The sequence below is a fragment of the Balaenoptera acutorostrata genome, chromosome 18, assembly GCF_949987535.1.
Source record: "Balaenoptera acutorostrata chromosome 18, mBalAcu1.1, whole genome shotgun sequence".
Lineage (NCBI taxonomy): Eukaryota > Metazoa > Chordata > Mammalia > Artiodactyla > Balaenopteridae > Balaenoptera > Balaenoptera acutorostrata.
In genome coordinates, this window is record NC_080081.1 from 59,090,434 (window position 1) to 59,109,966 (window position 19,533).

General features: G+C 43.1%; 1 protein-coding gene across 1 annotated transcript in view; it reads left to right on the forward strand.

Annotated features, from left to right (window-relative positions):
* The first annotated feature begins 613 nt into the window (after nt 1-613).
* GTF2F2 (general transcription factor IIF subunit 2) overlaps nt 614-19,533 on the forward strand; it is a 147,774-nt gene continuing 128,854 nt past the window's right edge. Inside the window, exons 1-2 of the mRNA XM_007186820.3 lie at nt 614-861; nt 14,847-14,920. Coding sequence (XP_007186882.1) covers nt 796-861; nt 14,847-14,920 — 140 coding nt within the window. The 5' untranslated portion in view covers nt 614-795. The remainder of the gene's footprint in view (nt 862-14,846; nt 14,921-19,533) is intronic.

The window sequence follows — 19,533 nt, forward strand, 5'->3', positions numbered from 1 at the left end:
GAAATAATTGGGGAACATCCTGCTGTATTCAGGGAGGTCTGATGGGTTAGATGTGGTTGGATGTGTGGTGCATTGAGTGGCAGGGATCAAACTGAGAGGGCCTGTGTGGAGAGGATTGAATTTTATTCTAGAGGCAAGAAGAGAGAGAGGAAATTCTATAAGCAGGGAAGTTTAACAATCAGATTTGTCTGTTACATGTCTATTGTCACTGACCTAATTACAGGGCTCCAGGATTTGGAGTCTAAAAGTGGTGTACCCTACTTGTTTAATTGCAGGTGCTCAGGGTGGCCTTTCAATTGAGACCACTTGTGCTAATTCACTTTATTACTCCTACCCTGTCCTCCAAACGCTCTCTCTCTCCTTGGCCAGGGTTGGACAGATACTGACAGCCTTTGTCTCTCTGAACCCCATTTTTCTGTTTTGACACCTTCTTTCTTCAGTTACGCTGACCTAGTTTTTGAAAGTATTGCTGACGTTTTGGCCCATGCCACCCTATGCTCTAATCACTCGGGCACAGCCCACGGCAGTAGCCACACCCACTCAAGAAGTTGCCCGCTCAGGAAGTTTGTCCGCAGCAGCGCGCCGTACTGACGGTCGCAGCGCGCAGGCGCAGTTCCCGGCTCCCGGCGGCGTGTTCCGCTTTTCCCGGGATCCCAGCGTCCCAGCAGGTGGACCCCGACTCTTCACAGTCAGCCTCCGGTTCCGGCTTACCCTGTGCTTCGGTCCCTCGCCCCGCAGTCCCCCAGCTCCCGGGGCCGCTGCTCTGGCCCGCACGCCTCCGCCGGCGACAGACCCATGGCCGAGCGCGGGGAACTCGATCTGACAGGCGCCAAGCAGAACACCGGAGTGTGGCTGGTCAAGGTAAGGTTTGCGGGGCTTCCACTTGCGCTCCTCCTTAAAGTAGTTTCAGTAACTTGAGACTGTCCCACCCCGTGCGCCTTTTAAAGTTCTTTACGGCCTTCTCATTAGAGCTTCAGTTATCTTGAGAGGCAGAACTCATTGTTATGCCCGTTTGCAGACGAGGAGATTAGTTGAGGGACGCCCAGTGTTTTTTCAGCCAATTAAGAGCCCGAACCTGCCTGGGATGGATCTCCTTTCCCCACGACCTGGTTTTTCTGGGGCCCTGTCTTGGTGTCCCCCAGTGTGAGCCACCGCTCACATTGCATTTTACCCCAAACTGAAGAATTTCTGCATCTTCTTTTGGTGAAGCTGATTTTAGTTATCAGTCTGTATAAGGAAGTTGAGTGTCTGCTTCCTGTTAGAATTTTCTCAGCCAGAAAGTAGAACTGGTCCCTGCGTACCCTTAAAGTGTTCTTTTAGGTTGTTGGTTCTTATGAAGTTCTCAGGAGAGCTGAGAGAGCTCTGAACTCAGGGAAGGAGAGGCCGTGGACTGGAGTGTTCTTTTAGAGCATGACCTGGTCTCGTGAAACTGTCAGCAAATGTCTTTCATTTTGTTTTGTTTTGTAAAGACAGCAATCTTGATTAGCCCTTAGCACAGTATTTGTGCTTTACTTTTTCATATTGGGGAGTGTTGTCTTTTAGGAGGGTTTCATAAGACATATGTATGTTCAAAATGTGATTGTGACAGTATCCGAAACTCAAGTAAAATGTAGGGACCTTTGGTTTGTTAGATTTTTAAAAACTTATATCACATGGCTGAGTTCTCATCAGTTAAATCTGAGAGGCCCGTCCTGTCTGCCTCTCTGAAGTAGCTTTCTTATGCTTATTTGCTAGCAAGTCGAACCTATATTATATTCTTCAAAGCACTTGTCAGAGTCCAAAGTGATTCTGTGTTCAGTGTTGATTACCTCCTTTTCCCCAGCACATGCACAGTCACATTTCGCGAGACTAGGCTCCTTGCCTGTCACACCCAGAACTGTGTTTGGCACATGGTAATAGCTCAGATATGTGATGAATGAATGAATGAACTCTTATTCTTCATCGCTAGCCTTAGCCTCTGGTACTCATTTGACTTATCACGGCGATATCAGTGTGATTTAAAATGATGGAGTAGAGACTTCACTGGTGGCGCAGTGGTTAAGAATCCGCCTGCCAATGCAGGGCACAGGGGTTCGAGCCCTGGTTTGGGAAGATCCCACATGCCGCGGAGCGGCTAAGCCACCTGCGTACGCTACAACTACTGAGCCTGCGCTCTAGAGCCCGCCGAGCCACAGCTGCTGAAGCCCGCGCACCTAGAGCCTGTGCTCCGCAACCAGAGAAGCCACTGCAATGAGAAGCCCGCGCACCGCAACGAAGAGTAGTCCCCGCTTGCTGCAACTAGAGAAAGCCCGTGTGCAGCAACGAAGACCCAACGCAGCCAAAAATAAATAAATAAAAAATAAATAAATTTATAAAAATAAAATAAAATGATGGAGTAAATAAGCATCTCTCTCCTCCTGCATGCTAAATGGAGGGGAATCATTAGGGAGGAGAGCTCCTTTACAGACTGAAAGAGCTTGCAAAGATGGTGAAGCTTGAGACGATGTGTTTGTGCTTGGAGCACAGTAAATGCTCAAGAAATGTTGTTTGCCTTACAGAGAGATTTGGATGGGTGGACAGAGGCCACCCATAGTATCTCCGTAGTATACCATGGAGAGTGGAACTGAAATGCAAGAGTGAAAATGCACAGTAACATGCTGTATCCTGGAAATCAAAGAGGAGATTATTATGCCTAGAGTAGAGGCTTGGGACTGTATACTGATACTGTCACATTGTGAAATGGGGATGTTTTAACTTTAGTCCACAAGAAGTGAGGAAACTTTTGGAGGTTTTTGAGTAAGGCAGGGATGCAAATGATTCTTTTAGGGGAAAAAAAAAAAACGAGGGGAAGATAACAAAATTAGACTCAAAATTAGAAAATTATCACAGGATCATAGGCATTTGATAGTGAATTCTGAGGAGTTAGGGAAACTTTTTCAGCAAAAGTTGTCAGGGTGTGGTGACTGACTAAATGAGGATGTGAAAGAAAGCAATGAATCTAAAGTTAAGAAATTTTAGTGTTCTTTCATATATGACCATTTGAATACATTTTATCACTTTAAAAAGAACTCAGACTAATGATTTGTTCTGTTTTATAAAGGTAGTTATAATTTTTCAATTATTTATTGTTTGCTGTATCATTGTTTCCTTACATCAATTTAGCCTGCAGTATTTCTTCTTTTTCTAACCTTATGTATCAAAGAAAAATAACAGGCTTGCAAATACTACATCTTTCCAGGGTGTGAAAGGACTTTTTTTTTTTTTTGGCCAGTTCTTGTTCTCTGACAACCTTATCTCTTAAAGAGGATGAGAATTGCTATCAAATACTTTCTGTTCTAAAATCCATTCATGTTCCCTCTTTATTTTTCAACTTTTATTTCTGCTTTAGTTAAAGGAATGCTAGTAGGCAATGAGGTTTGATTTGCACATCTGTCAGATAGTTTGAATTTGTTTCATTTGTTCTGGGATTAGCATCCAGTATGATTTTCATGCCCATATCCTAAGCATATTTAGATTTTTATCTCTGAATTATAGGAATAAATTATATGAGAGCTTCAAGTTGTAATGGTTAATTTCATTTTCAGCTTTCTTCGTGTGATATTAAAATATAACATGTTGTTTATAGAGTTTGTTTTCCTTCTTACCCAATTAGAATTTGTGAATAGAACTACATACGACTTTAAATCTTTTCAGTACACGTTAGTATTTCTTATAAATAATGCCTTGAGTTCTGATCTTTGAGGATCATTTGTTGTAAAATACATGAGTTTCTTCCTAGAGTATCGCAAGTTTATGGGCCATTTTGTTCATATTTTATTAATTCCATCACTAGACAGGTATAGAAAAGGATAAATACAGTAAGGGCTATACATACAAGATCTCTGAGAGTTTTAAGTAGGAAAAAAGTTGTCAGGTGGGAACAGGGAAGACTTTGGGGGAGGTGACATTTCAGAAGAGCCTATGGAGTTGATTGGTTAGAAAAAACTTCCCAGCAGGGCGGGTGAGTGTGTTCAGGAAAAGGCAAATACAGTGGAAGGTTGTGTACCAGGATATCCACTACCTGTAACTCTTCTGGCCTAATGAAATGCCATTTCTGGAGTTTTGAATATCTTAAATCTACAAGAGAATGATGATCTAAATAAGTTTTGATAGATAATAGACATGATTGGATTTAACTTCACAATAGATGTCACCTGCTGAAAAACATAAACAGCCGCAGTTTTTACCTGGGCAGGGAGCTAGTCCCTTGTAGTTTGCATTGCCCTATTTCTGTTGCTCAGTCTATGCCACTGTTAGGTTGCCAGCTGGTACCAAATCAGGATCTAAAAATGATATTTAAAAAATTTTTAGCATAGTTCTTTTGTTTGGCTTCCAATATTTATTTATTTATTTATTTATTTTCGGCTGCGTTGGGTCTTCGTTGCCGCACGCAGGCTTTTCTCTAGTTGCGACGAGCGGGGGCTACTCTTTGTTGCGGGGCGAGGGCTCTTCATTGCGGTGGCTTCTCTTGTTGCGGAGCACGGGCTCTAGGCACACGGGCTTCAGTAGTTGTGGCACGTGGGCTCAGTAGTTGTGGCTCATGGGCTGTAGAGCATAGGCTCAGTAGTTGTGGCGCACGGGCTTTGTTGCTCCGCGGCATGTGGGATCTTCCTGGACGAGGGCTCGAACCCGTGTCCCCTGCATTGGCAGGTGGATTCTCAACCACTGCGCCACCAGGGAAGCCCGGCTTCCAATATTTAGACTTCTGGAAAAAATCATCTTATCTAGTTATGATTGGCAGGAGGGTAGGGTACCTGATGGGGAAGAGGGGGAGATAAAGCTGCCAGGGTTTTTAGGAGTGGTGGGGTTTTTGTAAGTAATGAATATCATACTGGAGCTTGAATTATAAGAAATCCTATCTTTTGAGGGAAATGGACAGGTGGAGGTATTGACAAGCACTGCAATGGGTCCAACCAACAGCTTCCTAGCCAGCATAAAGGTGTGTTTCAAGCCCCATCAACCTTCCTCTTCTAAGCATTTTGATTGATACTTGTTGGAGGAGAGGATCAGGACAGGAGGGATGGACGCCATCCCCTGTGAATTTTGGGACCTCCATTCAACAACTCAAATGCCACCAAGCTCAACTTTTATTTTTTCACAGACAGATAAACAGTTGGACATTGGCAGCCAGAGAGAAAGCTATGTACCAGGGAGAGATGAAACCGGAATGGGTGATACCCCAGAGTCTTGCAGGAAAAAAAGGAACTTATATTTATAATGTGCCAAGTGTTTTACACAGCAAACCTGTGAAGTTGGTACTAATTATATTTTTCAGATGATAAAATTGAGGTTTAGGGAGGTTAATTATCTTGCCCAGGCATGGAACAGTAATTCAAATTTAGGTCTGTTTGGCTACAAAGCTTATGCCAGAAATAGGAAATGTCTTTTTTTTCCCCTTGGTTCTCTTTAATGAATCATCTCCCTGGAGACCAGAGGTGAGGTGGGGGACTTTGTTTTTATGGCCTTGGGTCTTGTCAGCTCCATATGTTGACCTTCAAGAAAACGTGTGAGGGGCTTCCCTGGTGGCGCAGTGGTTGAGAATCTGCCTGCCAATGCAGGGGACACGGGTTCGAGCCCTGGTCTGGGAAAATCCCACATGCCACGGAGCAGCTAGGCCCGTGAGCCACAACTACTGAGCCTGCGCGTCTGGAGCCTGTGCTCCGCAACAAGAGAGGCCGCGATAGTGAGAGGCCTGCGCACCGCGATGAAGAGTGGACCCCGCTTGCCACAACTAGAGGAAGCCCTCGCACAGAAACGAAGACCCAACACAGCCAAAAATAAATATAATAAATAAATAAAAGATTACTATTAAAAAAAAAAAAAGCTTCTCTTTAAGAAAACGTGTGAGTAGAAGCTGCCTGTCATAGACTGGGTTCCCAGGGAAGCTGGTTCTGAGCAGGAGGTTAGCATGCAGAGGTTTGGTGTGGAGCACTCCCGGGATCATCACCTGTGGAAGGAAAAGGCCTTATGCAGGATTGGGTACAGGGTGGTTTGCCCCAGGAACAGTGGGTGATCGTGGCCAAAGGGCCTGTCTTCCATGGAGGCAGTTCCACAGAGAGCTAACAGCTGAGGTCTATCTGTGGTCGCTCCCAGCAGCTAGGGGAATAAGGCCTTCAATCCTAAATGAGGAAAAGCGTGTCACATCAGTGTCTAATACAGTGTCCAATACTCTGGGAGAAACAGGGCTTTGGAGACTAATAGTTGGGGAACTAGATATTTGATGACGCAAAGTTGGCAAACAAGCTTAGGGGAGTAACTACTGTATATAATCACCTTAGCACCTTGGCTTCAAAGGCACTGTTGACCTTACAATTGACCTGTAGCTTGAGTGAGCGGATTGATTCATCCAACAAGCTTTCAGTGATCACCAGTCATTGTTCTAGGCTCTGAGTGTGTTAAGGTGAGCAAGCACAGACATGGCCTGGGCTCTGTAAACTAGGATCTGTAGTCTGCTGCTGGAGAGAGACATCAGTCAAGTCCTGACGAAGGCAGTTCCAAACAGATATGGGCACTGAAGCAAGGGGGACTGTTCTGTGAGTGTGAATAGCAAAGGAACTTGACCTAGTCTGGGAGGTCAAGGGAGTTTCCCTGAGGAAATAATGCTTAAGTGAGTCATTTTCTTTTCTTTTCTTTTTTTTTTAACATCTTTATTGGAGTATAATTGCTTTACAATGGTCAAAGTGAGTCATTTTCTGTCACACTCCCTGGTCTTGGGAAATCTGAGAAAACATCCCTGTACCCATTATCTTATCTCCATCTCATTTTCTTTAATGAATGTGTAGACAGTGGAAACAACACAGATATCTCACAAGTGACATGTTGACAAGAGTGTTTTGTGGAAATTTACTAAGAATAGAATTCAGGTGTTCTCATCCAGAAAAAGGTAATTATGTGAGGAGACGATATGTTAATTAGCTTGACTAGCGTAATCATTTCACTGCATATATCAAATCATGTTGTACAACTTAAAAATAAAATATAATGTTTTAATTAAAAATATCAGCTGTCCAGGGGCTTCCCTGGAGGCGCAGTGGATAAGAATCTGCCTACCGCTGCAGGGGACAGGGGTTCCATCCCTGGTCTGGGAAGAGCCCACATGCCACGGAGCAACTAAGCCCGGGCATCGCAACTACTGAGCCTGCGTTCTAGAGCCCACGAGCCACAACTACTGACCATGAGCCTAGAGCAACAAGAGAAGCCACCACAAGGAGAAGCCTGCACACCGCAACAGAGAGTAGCCTCTGCTTGCCACAACTAGAGAATGCCTGTGTGCAGCAACGGAGACCCAACACAGCCAAAAAATAAATAAAATTAAATCTTAAAAAAAAATAAAAATAACAATAAAAATAAAAATATCAGCTAACCAAAAAAAAGTATTTTGGAGCCTTGGAACCATATATACCGTTATTTTTTCCTTTTCCATCTACCTCTTTTTTCACAACTTAATGGTCTGGGACTTCTGGGAAACCCATTTCCGTAAGCTCTTGGTGTAGAAAGTTATATATGATTGACATAGTATCCTCATTGTATTCTACTATTTTTCATTACAAGGGTATAGTATTTTGGCAACCTTTTGAATTAAATAAGCTGGTAGGCTTACCTGGGAACTTACTTTTTTTTTTTTTTTGGCCGCATTGCACGCAGCATGCCAGATCTTAGTTCCCTGACCAGGGACTGAACCCGTGCCCCCTGCAGTGGAAGCGCAGAGTCTTAACCACTGGACCGCCAAGGAAGTTCCATGAGAACTTACAGCTTTATTATAATAATGATGACAATGCAGTATGAGTTCCAAACTTGTTTTTATCAATTAACTTCTGGGACATAATCTTTTTTTAAGTTGGCAATTGCTTGTATTAGATACAATTATTGTACTGGATTTGATTCTTAAATTTGTTTTAGTGTATGGTATATAGTTACTTCACTTAGAACTATTGTCTTGTTGTTTGGTGGCCTAAATTGTAGTCTCCAGCAGTTTGATCATAGAATCTTCTGACCTGGTTAATGTACTGAAGAACAGTGGTCTCATCAAGAGCTCCAGAACATTCTTTTTTTTAAAATTAATTCATTTATTTTTGGCTGTGTCGGATCTCTGTTGCTGCGCGCAGGCTTTCTCTAGTTGGTGGCAAGCGGGGGCTACTCTTCGTTGTGGTGCACGGGCTTCTCACTGCGGTGGCTTCTCTTGTTGTGGAGCACAGGCTCTAGAGTGCAGGCTCAGTAGTTGTGGCTTGCGGGCTCTAGAGCACAGGCTCAGTAGTTGTGGCACACGGGCTTAGTTGCTCCATGGCATGTGGGATCTTCCTGGACCAGGGATTGAACCCGTGTCCCCTGCATTGGCAGGCGGATTCTTAACCACTGCGCCACCAGGGAAGCCTAAAGAGCTCCAGAACATTCTTGTCTTCCCTTTATCTTAATAGCATTTCAGGGAACCAGCAATGAGGGGACAGTGGCAGGTTGGAAAATGCTCCACTCTACTATTGGTGTTTTCCTCTCTTCCCCCTTATTTTAAGGTAGATCTCTGAAACAAGGTTTCCCTTTGAGAATGCAGTGAGATTTATTAAAATTAAATTCTGTATCCTGGATTTATCCTAATAACACCATCATTGTCATTATATTAACATTAGTAACACTTCTTCAACAATATCCAGTCATTAAAATAATAACTCTGTTCCTACTGTGTGCCAGGCTATTCTAGATGCTAGGGATGTGGCAGTAAACAGAACACACAAAATATCTACCTCGTGCAGATTGCATTCTAATGGGGAGGGAGAATGGACAATAAACAGATATGTATATAGCAGGTGATAAGTGCTCTGAAGAAAAACAAATCAGGGTAAAAGGTGTAGAAGGTAGCTGGGGATGCTATTTTAATAGCGTGGGGAAGGGCCTCACTGATAAGGTGGGCCTTGAGCAGAGACCTGAAGGAAGTTATGGGGATGCCCTTCAGATACCTGGAGGAAGAACATTCCAGACAGAAGTAACAACGAATCAAAGACCCTCGGATGGGATGGTGTTGGGAATGTTTACAGATCTGTGTGATTAGAGTCAAGTGAGTGAAGGCAGTAGGAGGGTCATGGATCCATAGATCCATGAGGCCGTGGATTGCAGCGGGCTGAATCATCTAAGACATTAGAGGATTTTTACAGTGAGTGACATGGGAAGCGAGTAGCCATAGAGAGGCAGCTTGGCGTGCTGACTGTGGAGCTAGACTGCCTAGGTTAGAATCCTGGCTTCCCACCGCTAGTAATTGTGGGACTTTGGACAAATGATAACTTTTTTGGTGCCTTAGTTTCTTCATCTGCGAAATGGAATAATAATAGAGTTGTTATGAGGATTAAGTGAAGTAAAATTTTAAAGTGCTTAGAAAAGTACCTGGCACATGGTAAGCACTATGTAGATGTCTGTTAAATAAATTGAAAGGCTTTGAGCAGAACAGCATCATCTGACTTAGGTTTTAATATGGTCACTCTGGCTGCTGTATTGAGACTAAAGTGTACATGGGCAAGAGTGGAAGCAAGGGAATCAGGAGGCTATTACAAGAGATGATGGTGACTTGGATTAGGATGGTAACCCTGGAATTGGTGAGAAGGACATGGAGTCCGGATATAATTTGAAGGTGTTGCTGACAGGCTATGTCAGTTAATTGGATGTGGAATGTGAGAAAAAAGGAGCTATTCAGGGTAACTCCAGTTTCAGACTGAGTGCCTGGAAGGACGGAGTCGACTTTTACTGAGATAGGAAAATTGCAGGAGGAAAAGGTTTATGAGGGAGAAATAAGAGTTCTGGTGTGGATATTTTGAGTTTGAAATGTCTAGTGAATATTCAGATGGAGAGTTTGAGTAGGCAGTTGGATATATAAGTTGGGACTTGGGGGGGGAGAGCTATAAATTTGGGAGTTGTCATTATACAGAGGGTATTTAAAGTCAAGAGATTGGATGAGATTACATAAGATTGAGTGTGGACAGAGAAGAGGAAAGGTCTGAGGACTGAAATCAGGGCCCTCTGAGGTTAAGACGTCAGGAAGATGAGAATCTAGATATGTGGAGACCAAAAAGGAGAGTCCAGAGAAGTAGGAGGAAAATCAAGAGAGATTGGGGTGACTTGAAGCCAAGTAAAGAAAGTGTTTGAAGAAGGAGGAAACAGTAAGTTCTCAAATATTGTTGATAGGTCTGCAAGACGAGGACTAAGCATTGGCTTGGCAATATGGCGAGCTTTTGTAACCATGGGAACCAGTTTCAGCAGAGTAATAGAGGGGAAGCCTGTCTAGAGCAGAGCAAAGTGGCAGAGGAGGAACTGTAGTCAGCCAGCAGAGACGGCTCTTCAAAGAGCTTTGCTGTAGAGAGGCAGAGAGACGGGACAGAGGGTGGAAAGAATTATAGAGCCTGCCCTTACCCGGTGTGCGATCATGAGTTACTTCGCTAACCTCCCTGTGCCTCAGTTTCCTCATTTGTAAAATGGAGACAATAAAAGGATTGTGTGAGAGTTAAATGGTTAATATATTTAAAACATTTAAAAGAGTGCTTGTCACGTAATGTATTAGTTATCTATTGCTAGATAACATTATCACCACAGACTTAGTAGCTTAAAATAGTGTGCATTTATTATTTCATAGTTTCTGTGGGTCAGGAGTCCTGGTGTGGCTTAGCTGGGTCCTCTGCTTCAGAGTCTCTCACAGGATGCAGTCAAGGTGTCAGCCAGGGCTGGACTCTCACCTGAAGCTGTGCCTGTGGAAAGATTGTTTCCAAGGTTCCGTGGCTGGCAGAATTCAGTTCCTCTAAGGTTGTTGGACCGAGGGCCTAAGTTCCTAGCTGACTGTTGGCTGGAGCCTGCCCTTAGTTTCCTGCCACATGGGCTTCGAAGCAAGACAGAGGTCACAATCTGATGTAACCTAATCACAGAAGTAACATCCCATCCGTCACCTTTGCCGTATTGTATTGACCAGAAGGAAGTCACAGGTCCTGTCCTCACCCAGGGAGAGGCAATTACACAAGGGTGCGAATATCAGGAGGTGGGGATCATTGGGGGCCATCTTAGAGTCTTCTGCCACATTTAGTAAGCGCTCTGAGTGTTAGCTATCACCATCATCGTTACTCTGATGGGGGAATAATTACATAAAGGGAGTGGAGGAAAGGGTAGAATTGAAGGAAAGATGTCCTTGATTAGACTACAGGGAAAAATTCATTGCACACCTGGAGGGATTGGCCATTCATAGTTCATCTGTTAAAAGGGAAAAGCAGAGTAAAAGCCCCACCTGTGGCTAAGCGGTAGATTGATTGATTGACTGATTGATTGATTTTTTGGCCAAGCGGTATGGCATGCAGGATCTTAGTTCTCGAGGCATGCGGGGTCGAACCTGCGCCCCCTGCAGTGGAATCTCGGAGACTTAACCACTGGACTGCCAGGGAAGTCCTAAGTGGTAGATTTGGAAGTATCCTTTTGATTGTTCGTCTTTCCTCAGTGGAAGAGGAAGGAAGAAGTGTTACATATTTGAGGAGTGAAGAGAACACGTGACCTGTCTGCAGTGGCTTTCCCACTGCAGGTGAGAATTGGCCAGGGAGAGGGCATTAAATTGCCTGGCATCTTGAAGGGCTTACTTGATGTTAGTAGCTGTGTATTTCAGGGGAGACCGTTTAGCATGATTGTTTTTCTTCAGCTGCTCAGGTGCAAGTGTGGAGGAAGAATAGCACGATCAAATAGAACAACAAAGAGATAAATTAATTAATTAAGTAGTAGTATAGCTTGGCTTTAATCAGCATTAGGTTCTGCCAGGCCAGTATGATGGAGGGAGTTAGGGGCAAGAGAGTGGTTATGATAGGTTGTGAAATGTAGCTCTGTCGAAGAGAGGCATGAGGACGTAAGCAGACAGGGACAGTGTACAGATGTAGAGTCTGTGATTTGAGGGATGGAAGAATTGTTGGAGTCGAAGTACTGAGGAAAGGGCCAGGAAGTTAGGAGGTGGTGGTCAGAATGGTTCCTTGAAATACAGTTTGCGGAAGGGGGTACTGTTACTGATAACGAGAAAGTCTTACAGTATCTAAATGTAGGGCTCATTTGAATCAGTAACTTGGAATATGAGGAAGAAAAGCCACCATCTTTCCCCTAAAGACTTTGTTAGGGATACAGCTTGTGATGCTTGGTAGAGTAGGCTGCTATCTGTAGAACATTGTTTTCTCTTTGTGTTAGAGTAATTGACAAGAAGGTTCCCTGGGGCTAAAAATCAAAGACAAGCAAGAAGCAAAGGCTCACTTGTTAGGCAGTATTTCAGGATTGAGGCCATGAGGTAATAATTTACATAGTTCAAGGATTCAGGGTTTTATTTGATGTTGTAACAGTATTTGTCCAGATCAGTTTCAGATCTTGTATTTAGTTCTGACAGGTAATGTTGACATTTGCTTCTTGACTAGCCAGTATCCTCATGCTCTGACACTGTAACAGCACCCTGCGTTTACAGTAAGTGCTGTAACAGCACTTACTTAGTGCTCCCTCTTTTTAGTCTGTGTGATTCTAATGGTGTTGACTGTCCCTCACCAGAGGTGTCATTGACTCAGGCTGACAGTGCAAGGATCTCATCTGTGGGTTCAATAATAGGCCCAAGGAAGGACACATGACCTAGTCAGAGCCACGAGAGACAATTACAGTTTTGCTGGGGATTTGGGGAAGGAGAGCTCTTGCTCTTCAGGAGCGGCTCCAGCCATCTTGCTACACAAGGGGGAAGGCTGGCAAAGAAGTGAGTCAGTGTGGTGAGAAGAGGTGAGAGATGGTGAAAGAGTCCTGGTTACATCATTTGAGCCCTTAATCTAGCCACTTTAAAACTATCTCTGGAATTTTTAGTTACTTTTGCCAGTAAATCCTCTGTATGCCTAAGTGGGTTTTCTTCTCATTTGTAATCAAAGGAGACCTAGTAGGTAGATACAGTTATCAGAAGGAGTTTGCCAAATCCTCTAAGCATGCATGAATAAGTGGAGTGCAGTGTAGTTGAAACTTTAAGATGTGGAATCTTCAAAACCCCTTTTCCTTTAGGATCCTTTACATACTCTTATTTAGTTGTATAACAAAGAGAGCATCTAACCAATCTGGAGTCCTCTTGTGTCTGTTACTAGCTAACCACGTTATTTCAACCCTCTGAGCCTCGGGTTTTCTTATCTATAGAATGAGGAGAGCGGTAGCAATTTTGCAGGGTGATTGGGAGGATTAAATGGGATAGTGGGTGTAAAATGTGTAGCACTGTATCTGACACTGTTGGCTCCCTTCCCCTTCATCTTTTCTAGCATATTGTCTGGCACAGTAGTTGTTCAGTATATTTCAGTGTAAAGAATGAACAAATACCATTAGGATCTTCTTTTATTCTTGAATTTTTACTATATCCAGAGCACTGCTACTTGTTTGACTAATGGTCAGGTGGTTCTTTTTGCAAAAGAAATTTTGCTAGATAGAATTTTTTTTTCCTTTCCAGCCTTGGAAGGTCTCTCTGACTCAGTTACACATTCATGTTCATGTTATCATTCCAGGATTACTGTGGGAAATAATAATGACACCTGACACTCACTGAGTACTTGTTTGTGTGAGGCATTATGCTTCATACTTTATATGTACATATAAAGTATGAAGCATACCTTAAAAGTATGTACTGATTCCCGAGTTCAAACTACTTGTTAGAAGAAATGAGATAAGGTCCATAGTAGGCATTGAGCATATATTCCCTTAATCTTTTTGAGAATTAAAACCCTTCTGATTACATATATCTAATTTCAGATGCAACACAGTTAAGAACATAGATGCTGGAACGACACTGCCTGGATTTGAATCCTGGCTCCTCATTTGCTAATTATATACCCTTGGCTAAACTTTATAATCCCTGGGTGCTTCAAATTCATAATCTGGAAAATGGGGATATTCCCTGGTGGTGCAGTGGTTAGGCATACGCCTGCCAATGCAGGGGACATGGGTTCGAGCCCTGGTCCGGGAAGATTCCACATGCCGTGGAGCAACTAAGCCTGTGCGCCACAACGACTGAGCCTGTGCTCTAGAGCTCACGAGCCACAACTACTGAGCCTGTGTGCCACAACTACTGAAGCCAGCACGCCTAGAGCCCGTGCTCCTCAACAAGAGAAGCCACCGCAATGAGAAGCCCGTGCACTGCAAAGAAGAGTAGCCCCCACTCACCACAACTAGAGAAAAGCCCACATGGAGCAATGAAGACACAACGCAGCCAAAAATAAAATAAATAAATAAATAAATTTAAAAATTCCCTGTAAAATGGGGATAATTAACAGTACCTACCTCGTAGAGATGTGAGGTATAAATGTATGAAAAGTGCATATAACTGTCAGGAAAGTACTATTATATAACTGCTAGCTGTTATATTGAATAATTTCTTTTATTTCAGCAGATCCTTCATCATATTGGTCAGAGTTATAATCTTATACATAATAAAATATGACTTTTGAATCATCTTAAGCTCAGTAGTGTCTCTAAATAATATCATGTCAGAGTGTTATGCTCCTCCAAGAAGCCTCTTCTGGTAGCCTTTCTCATCTCTGAACTTTTATTGGACTTATCTGGGAACGTAAGTTAGCACTTCATTATTGTTAAGTTATATGACCAGTTTTAGTTTTGTGTCATCAACTCAGCTGTCTTTAAACACTTTGAGAGCTAAAATCATTTCTTACATATCTTAGTACCTCTTTAGTGCAAAACATATAATGAGAGCTTGCTGCTTAATTAGCAGTTATTACAGACAGAAAGTATATATAGAAGCCGTATATCACTTTATGTTTAAAAAGGTTTGTTAGCATCTAAAAATAGTCTAATAGTGTCTTATTTTGTTTTAGGTTCCTAAATATTTGTCACAGCAATGGGCTAAAGCCCCTGGAAGAGGTGAAGTTGGGAAACTGCGGATTGCCAAGTAAGTTATTTATGAATTTTTGACATTTTACAAAACTTTTTTGAATTTTTTTTTACAAGTGCTTTTAAAGGTAATTAGAGTTCTTATTCAAACAGAGAATTTACCTGAAAAATAAGAAGTAATGAGCATGCCAAGGCTTGTCAAGAGATGATTAGGGGCTTCCCTGGTGGCGCAGTGGTTGAGAATCTGCCTGCTAATGCAGGGGACACGGGTTCGAGCCCTGGTCTGGGAAGATCCCACATGCCACGGAGCAGCTGGGCCCGTGAGCCACAACTACTGAGCCTGCGCGTCTGGAGCCTGTGCCCCGCAATGGGAGGGGCCGCGATAGTGAGAGGCCCGCGCACCGCGATGAAGAGCGGTCCCTGCACCGCGATGAAGAGTGGCCCCCACTTGCCGTAACTAGAGAAAGCCCTCGCACGAACCGAAGACCCAACACAGCCAAAAATAAAGAAATAAATAAATAAAGTAGCTATAAAATTAAAAAAAAAAAAAGACACTAATCCTATAAAAAAAAAAAAAAAAAAAAAAAAAAAAAAAAAGATGATTAGGTGCCCTGTAAGGATTCGTGTGTATACATGTGTACACACACACACACACACACATATTCCTGTAATGAAAGGTGTAAATATCAAGTACAATTTATTGGTAAAGCCTATTGGCAGTGAAGTAGCAGAGTATGTAGTTCCCTCATCCATCTACCCGCTCCGCACCTTTGAGGAGGTATGCTTGAGTTGGGCATACCTGGATGCACCAAGTTAAGGGCTTCAGGAGAAGGATTTTGCCATTGCGCCACCATACCTATTTATAGAGGCTTTGGAAGAGGGTAGGGAACACCTAGTAAACAATGTAAGAGTATGGTTTCCTGGTTGAGAAAATGACCTTGTTTGAAAAGGAAGCCTCCATAGCTCAGCTGGTGTCAGCCATAGGCCTTGTGTTCCCCTCTTACTGTCCATTCATTCTTTTTTTTTTTTTTTTTAAAGAAACCATTTTTTTTTTTAATTTTATAGCTACTTTATTTATTTATTTCTTTATTTTTGGCTGTGTTGGGTCTTCAGTTCGTGCGAGGGCTTTCTCTAGTTACGGCAAGTGGGGGCCACTCTTCATCGCGGTGCAGGGACCGCTCTTCATCGCGGTGCGCGGGCCTCTCACTATCGCGGCCCCTCCCGTTGCGGGGCACAGGCTCCAGACACACAGGCTCAGTAGTTGTGGCTCATGGGCCCAGCCGCTCCGCGGCACGCGGGATCCTCCCAGACCAGGGCTCGAACCCGCGCTCCCTGCATTGGCAGGCAGACTCTCAACCACTGCGCCACCAGGGAAGCCCTGTCCATTCATTCTTAATCCAGCTCTAATCAGATTTCCATGCCCACTACTCCATTCAAATGGCTCTTGTCTACCACCAATATCCACCTCTTCATCACTGAGTTTTTGTTTCATAACAAACCACTGCAAAGTTTAGTGGCATAGAACAAAACCATTTTATTAGCTTATAATTCTATGGGGCCGTTCTAGACAGTTCTGGTTGAGGCTGACCTGGCTGGTCTTCCTGGCTAGAATGGCCTCATTTATGTGTCTGGTGGTTGGCTTGCTGTCAGCTGGGGCAGTTGCCACGTGTTTTTCATCTCCAGCGTGCTCCTTCCCATGGTGGTGAAAGAGTTCCTAGTAGCAAGAGAGAGGGAAGCCCCACTGCACAAGCGCTTTGCAAGCTTGTGCTTGCATCATGTTTGCCAAATGTAAATGTAACTTGCAGTAGACTCTACCTCTTGATGGGATTTGAGGCAAATAATTTGTAGTCCTAAATTTTTTTTTTTTTTTTTTACAATCTACCACATCCACATTCTTTTTTTTTTTTTAAGTTTTTAAAAAAATGTATTTTATTTTTGGCTGCATTGGGTCTTCGTTGCTGTGCGCGGGCTTTCTCTAGTTGCATAGAGCGGGGGCTACTCTTCGCTCTGGTGTGCAGGCTTCTCATTGCAGTGGCTTGTCTTGTTGCGGAGCACGGGCTCTAGGCACGCGGGCTTCAGTAGTTGTGGCACGTGGGCTCAGTAGTTGTGGCACTTGGACTCTAGAGTGCAGGCTCAGTAGTTGTGGCACACGGGCTTAATTGCTCTGCGGCATGTGGGATCTTCCTGGACCAGGGCTCAAACCCCTGTCCCCTGCATTGGCAGGCGGATTCTTAACCCCTGCGCCACCAGGGAAGCCCCTGCCACATCCACATTGTTAAATCTAAGAGTCAACAGCAGCTCTTCTCAATTGCCCTTCAACAGAATTTGACATAGTTGATCACTTCTACCCTCAAACCCTTTTTTTTCATCTCACTTCTGAGACATCACTCTCTTGCTGGCTCCTTCTCATCTTCTCAATTTCTAAATGTTATTTGGACACCCTCTGGGTTTTGTTCTTTGGAGGAGCAATCCTGTGTTCTTGGATGATGTCATGTCTTTAAAGTAAGAAACTTTGATACTTTCATGGTTTATGCCCTAAATGTCAATATTTTTGTTCTTTATCTTACTTGCATTTGTTTCAGACAAATCTTTAAATTCTTCCTTTTGTTTTCACAAGATATTTATTGGAAATGGGCATGCTTTTATATCCAAAGTTCTAATGTTAGGTAGAGACAAGTAATATCTTCTTTTCTTAAGAAACAGCTACACGTTTAATAACAGAACTGGGCTTAAATTCAGTCCTTTGAGTGGTAAGAAAACTCCAACAGCTTCCAGTGCCAGCTCCGTCACTTACTATCAGTGAGGCTTTGGACAGATACTTAATCTTCTGAGTTTAGATTCGCTACCTTTCCCTACCATGAATATTGCATTCCTGAAAACCTCTGTGTAAAGAAAATACCTAGTTGAGGAATGTAAAATCTTTTGGTGTGGGGAGGAGGGAGCTGGTATGGGAAACAGAGTAAAAGGAGCCAAGCTCTAGGGAAACCTATGTAAGCCCTAAGTACTGCTTTCATCCCTAAGGTAAATATTAAAGATAGCATGCTAAATAAACAGTAATGGGTGTGCTGTGATTTTTCTTGATCACCCTTTGTTTGGAAGAAAATTTCAAGCTTGTCCTTAGTTTAAAGCAGATGTTTTACATAGTTACATCTAATATGCATAGGGAGGCCGTATCCCCAGGTCATGACCAGTTTACATGTTTTACAGTGCCGGTTTACATATTTTTCCTGTGTAATTATTAATAGTGTCCCCTCTTTCACTCTCCAGAGTGTCCTGGTTTTGGCAATAAACTGTATGTTTGCCCTTAATATTAACAGATGTGTGTATGTGTATTTTATATGTAAATTAAAAATCTAGCAGATTTTCTACCTAACATGAAATATAATCTTGCTGTGTAGAAGAGCTAGATGCTTTTAATGATGGGAACAGATGTTTAGTAGTTGGTATCCTAAGATTGCTATGGAAATGCTTGAAAACAGCTTGTTCTGGAGTAGGTCTACTGGCTATCTTATTTATGTTTCTAATTTACTTAGTTTTCATTCTTCTTGCTGATTACTAGATTCACTATTAAACAAGTGTAGGATGAGCGAGGAATGGCTTAGCAGTGCCTGTGACTAGGTTATCAATACTTTAATTTCAGCTGAATATGACTCATCAAGGTTTTGTGGCTGTAAACAAAAGGCTCCATTAATAGATGATCATTGTTCAGAATGAAGTGGGATGATAACCCCACTCTTCTTCGCCAGTGAGCTTCCAGAGCAGACGTTGTGTTCAGGTTTTAGTGCTGCACCTGGAGACATGGACAAATAAGTTCTTTCAGTGGAGTGAGCCTAGGACAGTGAGAAAACTGAAATCAATTTCCTGTGAGGAACGTTTGAAGGTACGATGGCTGTTTAAGAGAAGACTTAGGGCAAACCAGTGAAACCGTCTTCAAATATTTTTAAAGACTAGAAGATGTATGATCAACTGTTGATCCTTAGAGGCAGATTAATCATTTGGTGGGTTATCTGTGTGGTTGAAAAAAATGTATATTTGGGTTAAAAATGAAAAATAGCTAAGGTTTTAAAAAGGCAGTGTGGTATACTGATAATGAGTATGGACTCAGGAGTCAGTCAGCTCTGGGCTTAATCCGGGCCTTGTCATTTACCAGCTATGTGACTTTGGGGAAGTTGCTTATTACCCTCTCTGCTTCCTCATCTGTGAAAAGGAGATGGTATCAATACCTCATAGGTTCAGTGCATGTAAAATACTCCGTAAGTGTTCACCTGCTGTCATGCCCCACATACCACAAAGTGCAGGCAGTAGACCCTGCGTCATGTCTGGCACCTCCTCTCATCATCAGCTCTCCCAGACTTAAGCAGCAGCACCAGCTTGCTGTGCAGTAGGCCAGAAGCTAGGAAGAAGTACATGGTGTGGACGTTGATTCCAGCAGAGACAAGCGCTGTGGAGTAAAGGAATCAAGAGAGGCAGAGGGGAGGGGGAACACATGCCGCGGGGAATGCAGCTCTTCCCAAATTTGGTTCTTTTTATACCTGAAAAAAGGAGAGTCCAGAATAAGATGAGAGTAACAGCTTCTTTTAACAGTTGGTAACATTTGGGCCATTTTCGTCAAGCAATTCATGCCATGTCCCTAAATCACTGTACTTGGACTATTCTTATACCTTTGGACAT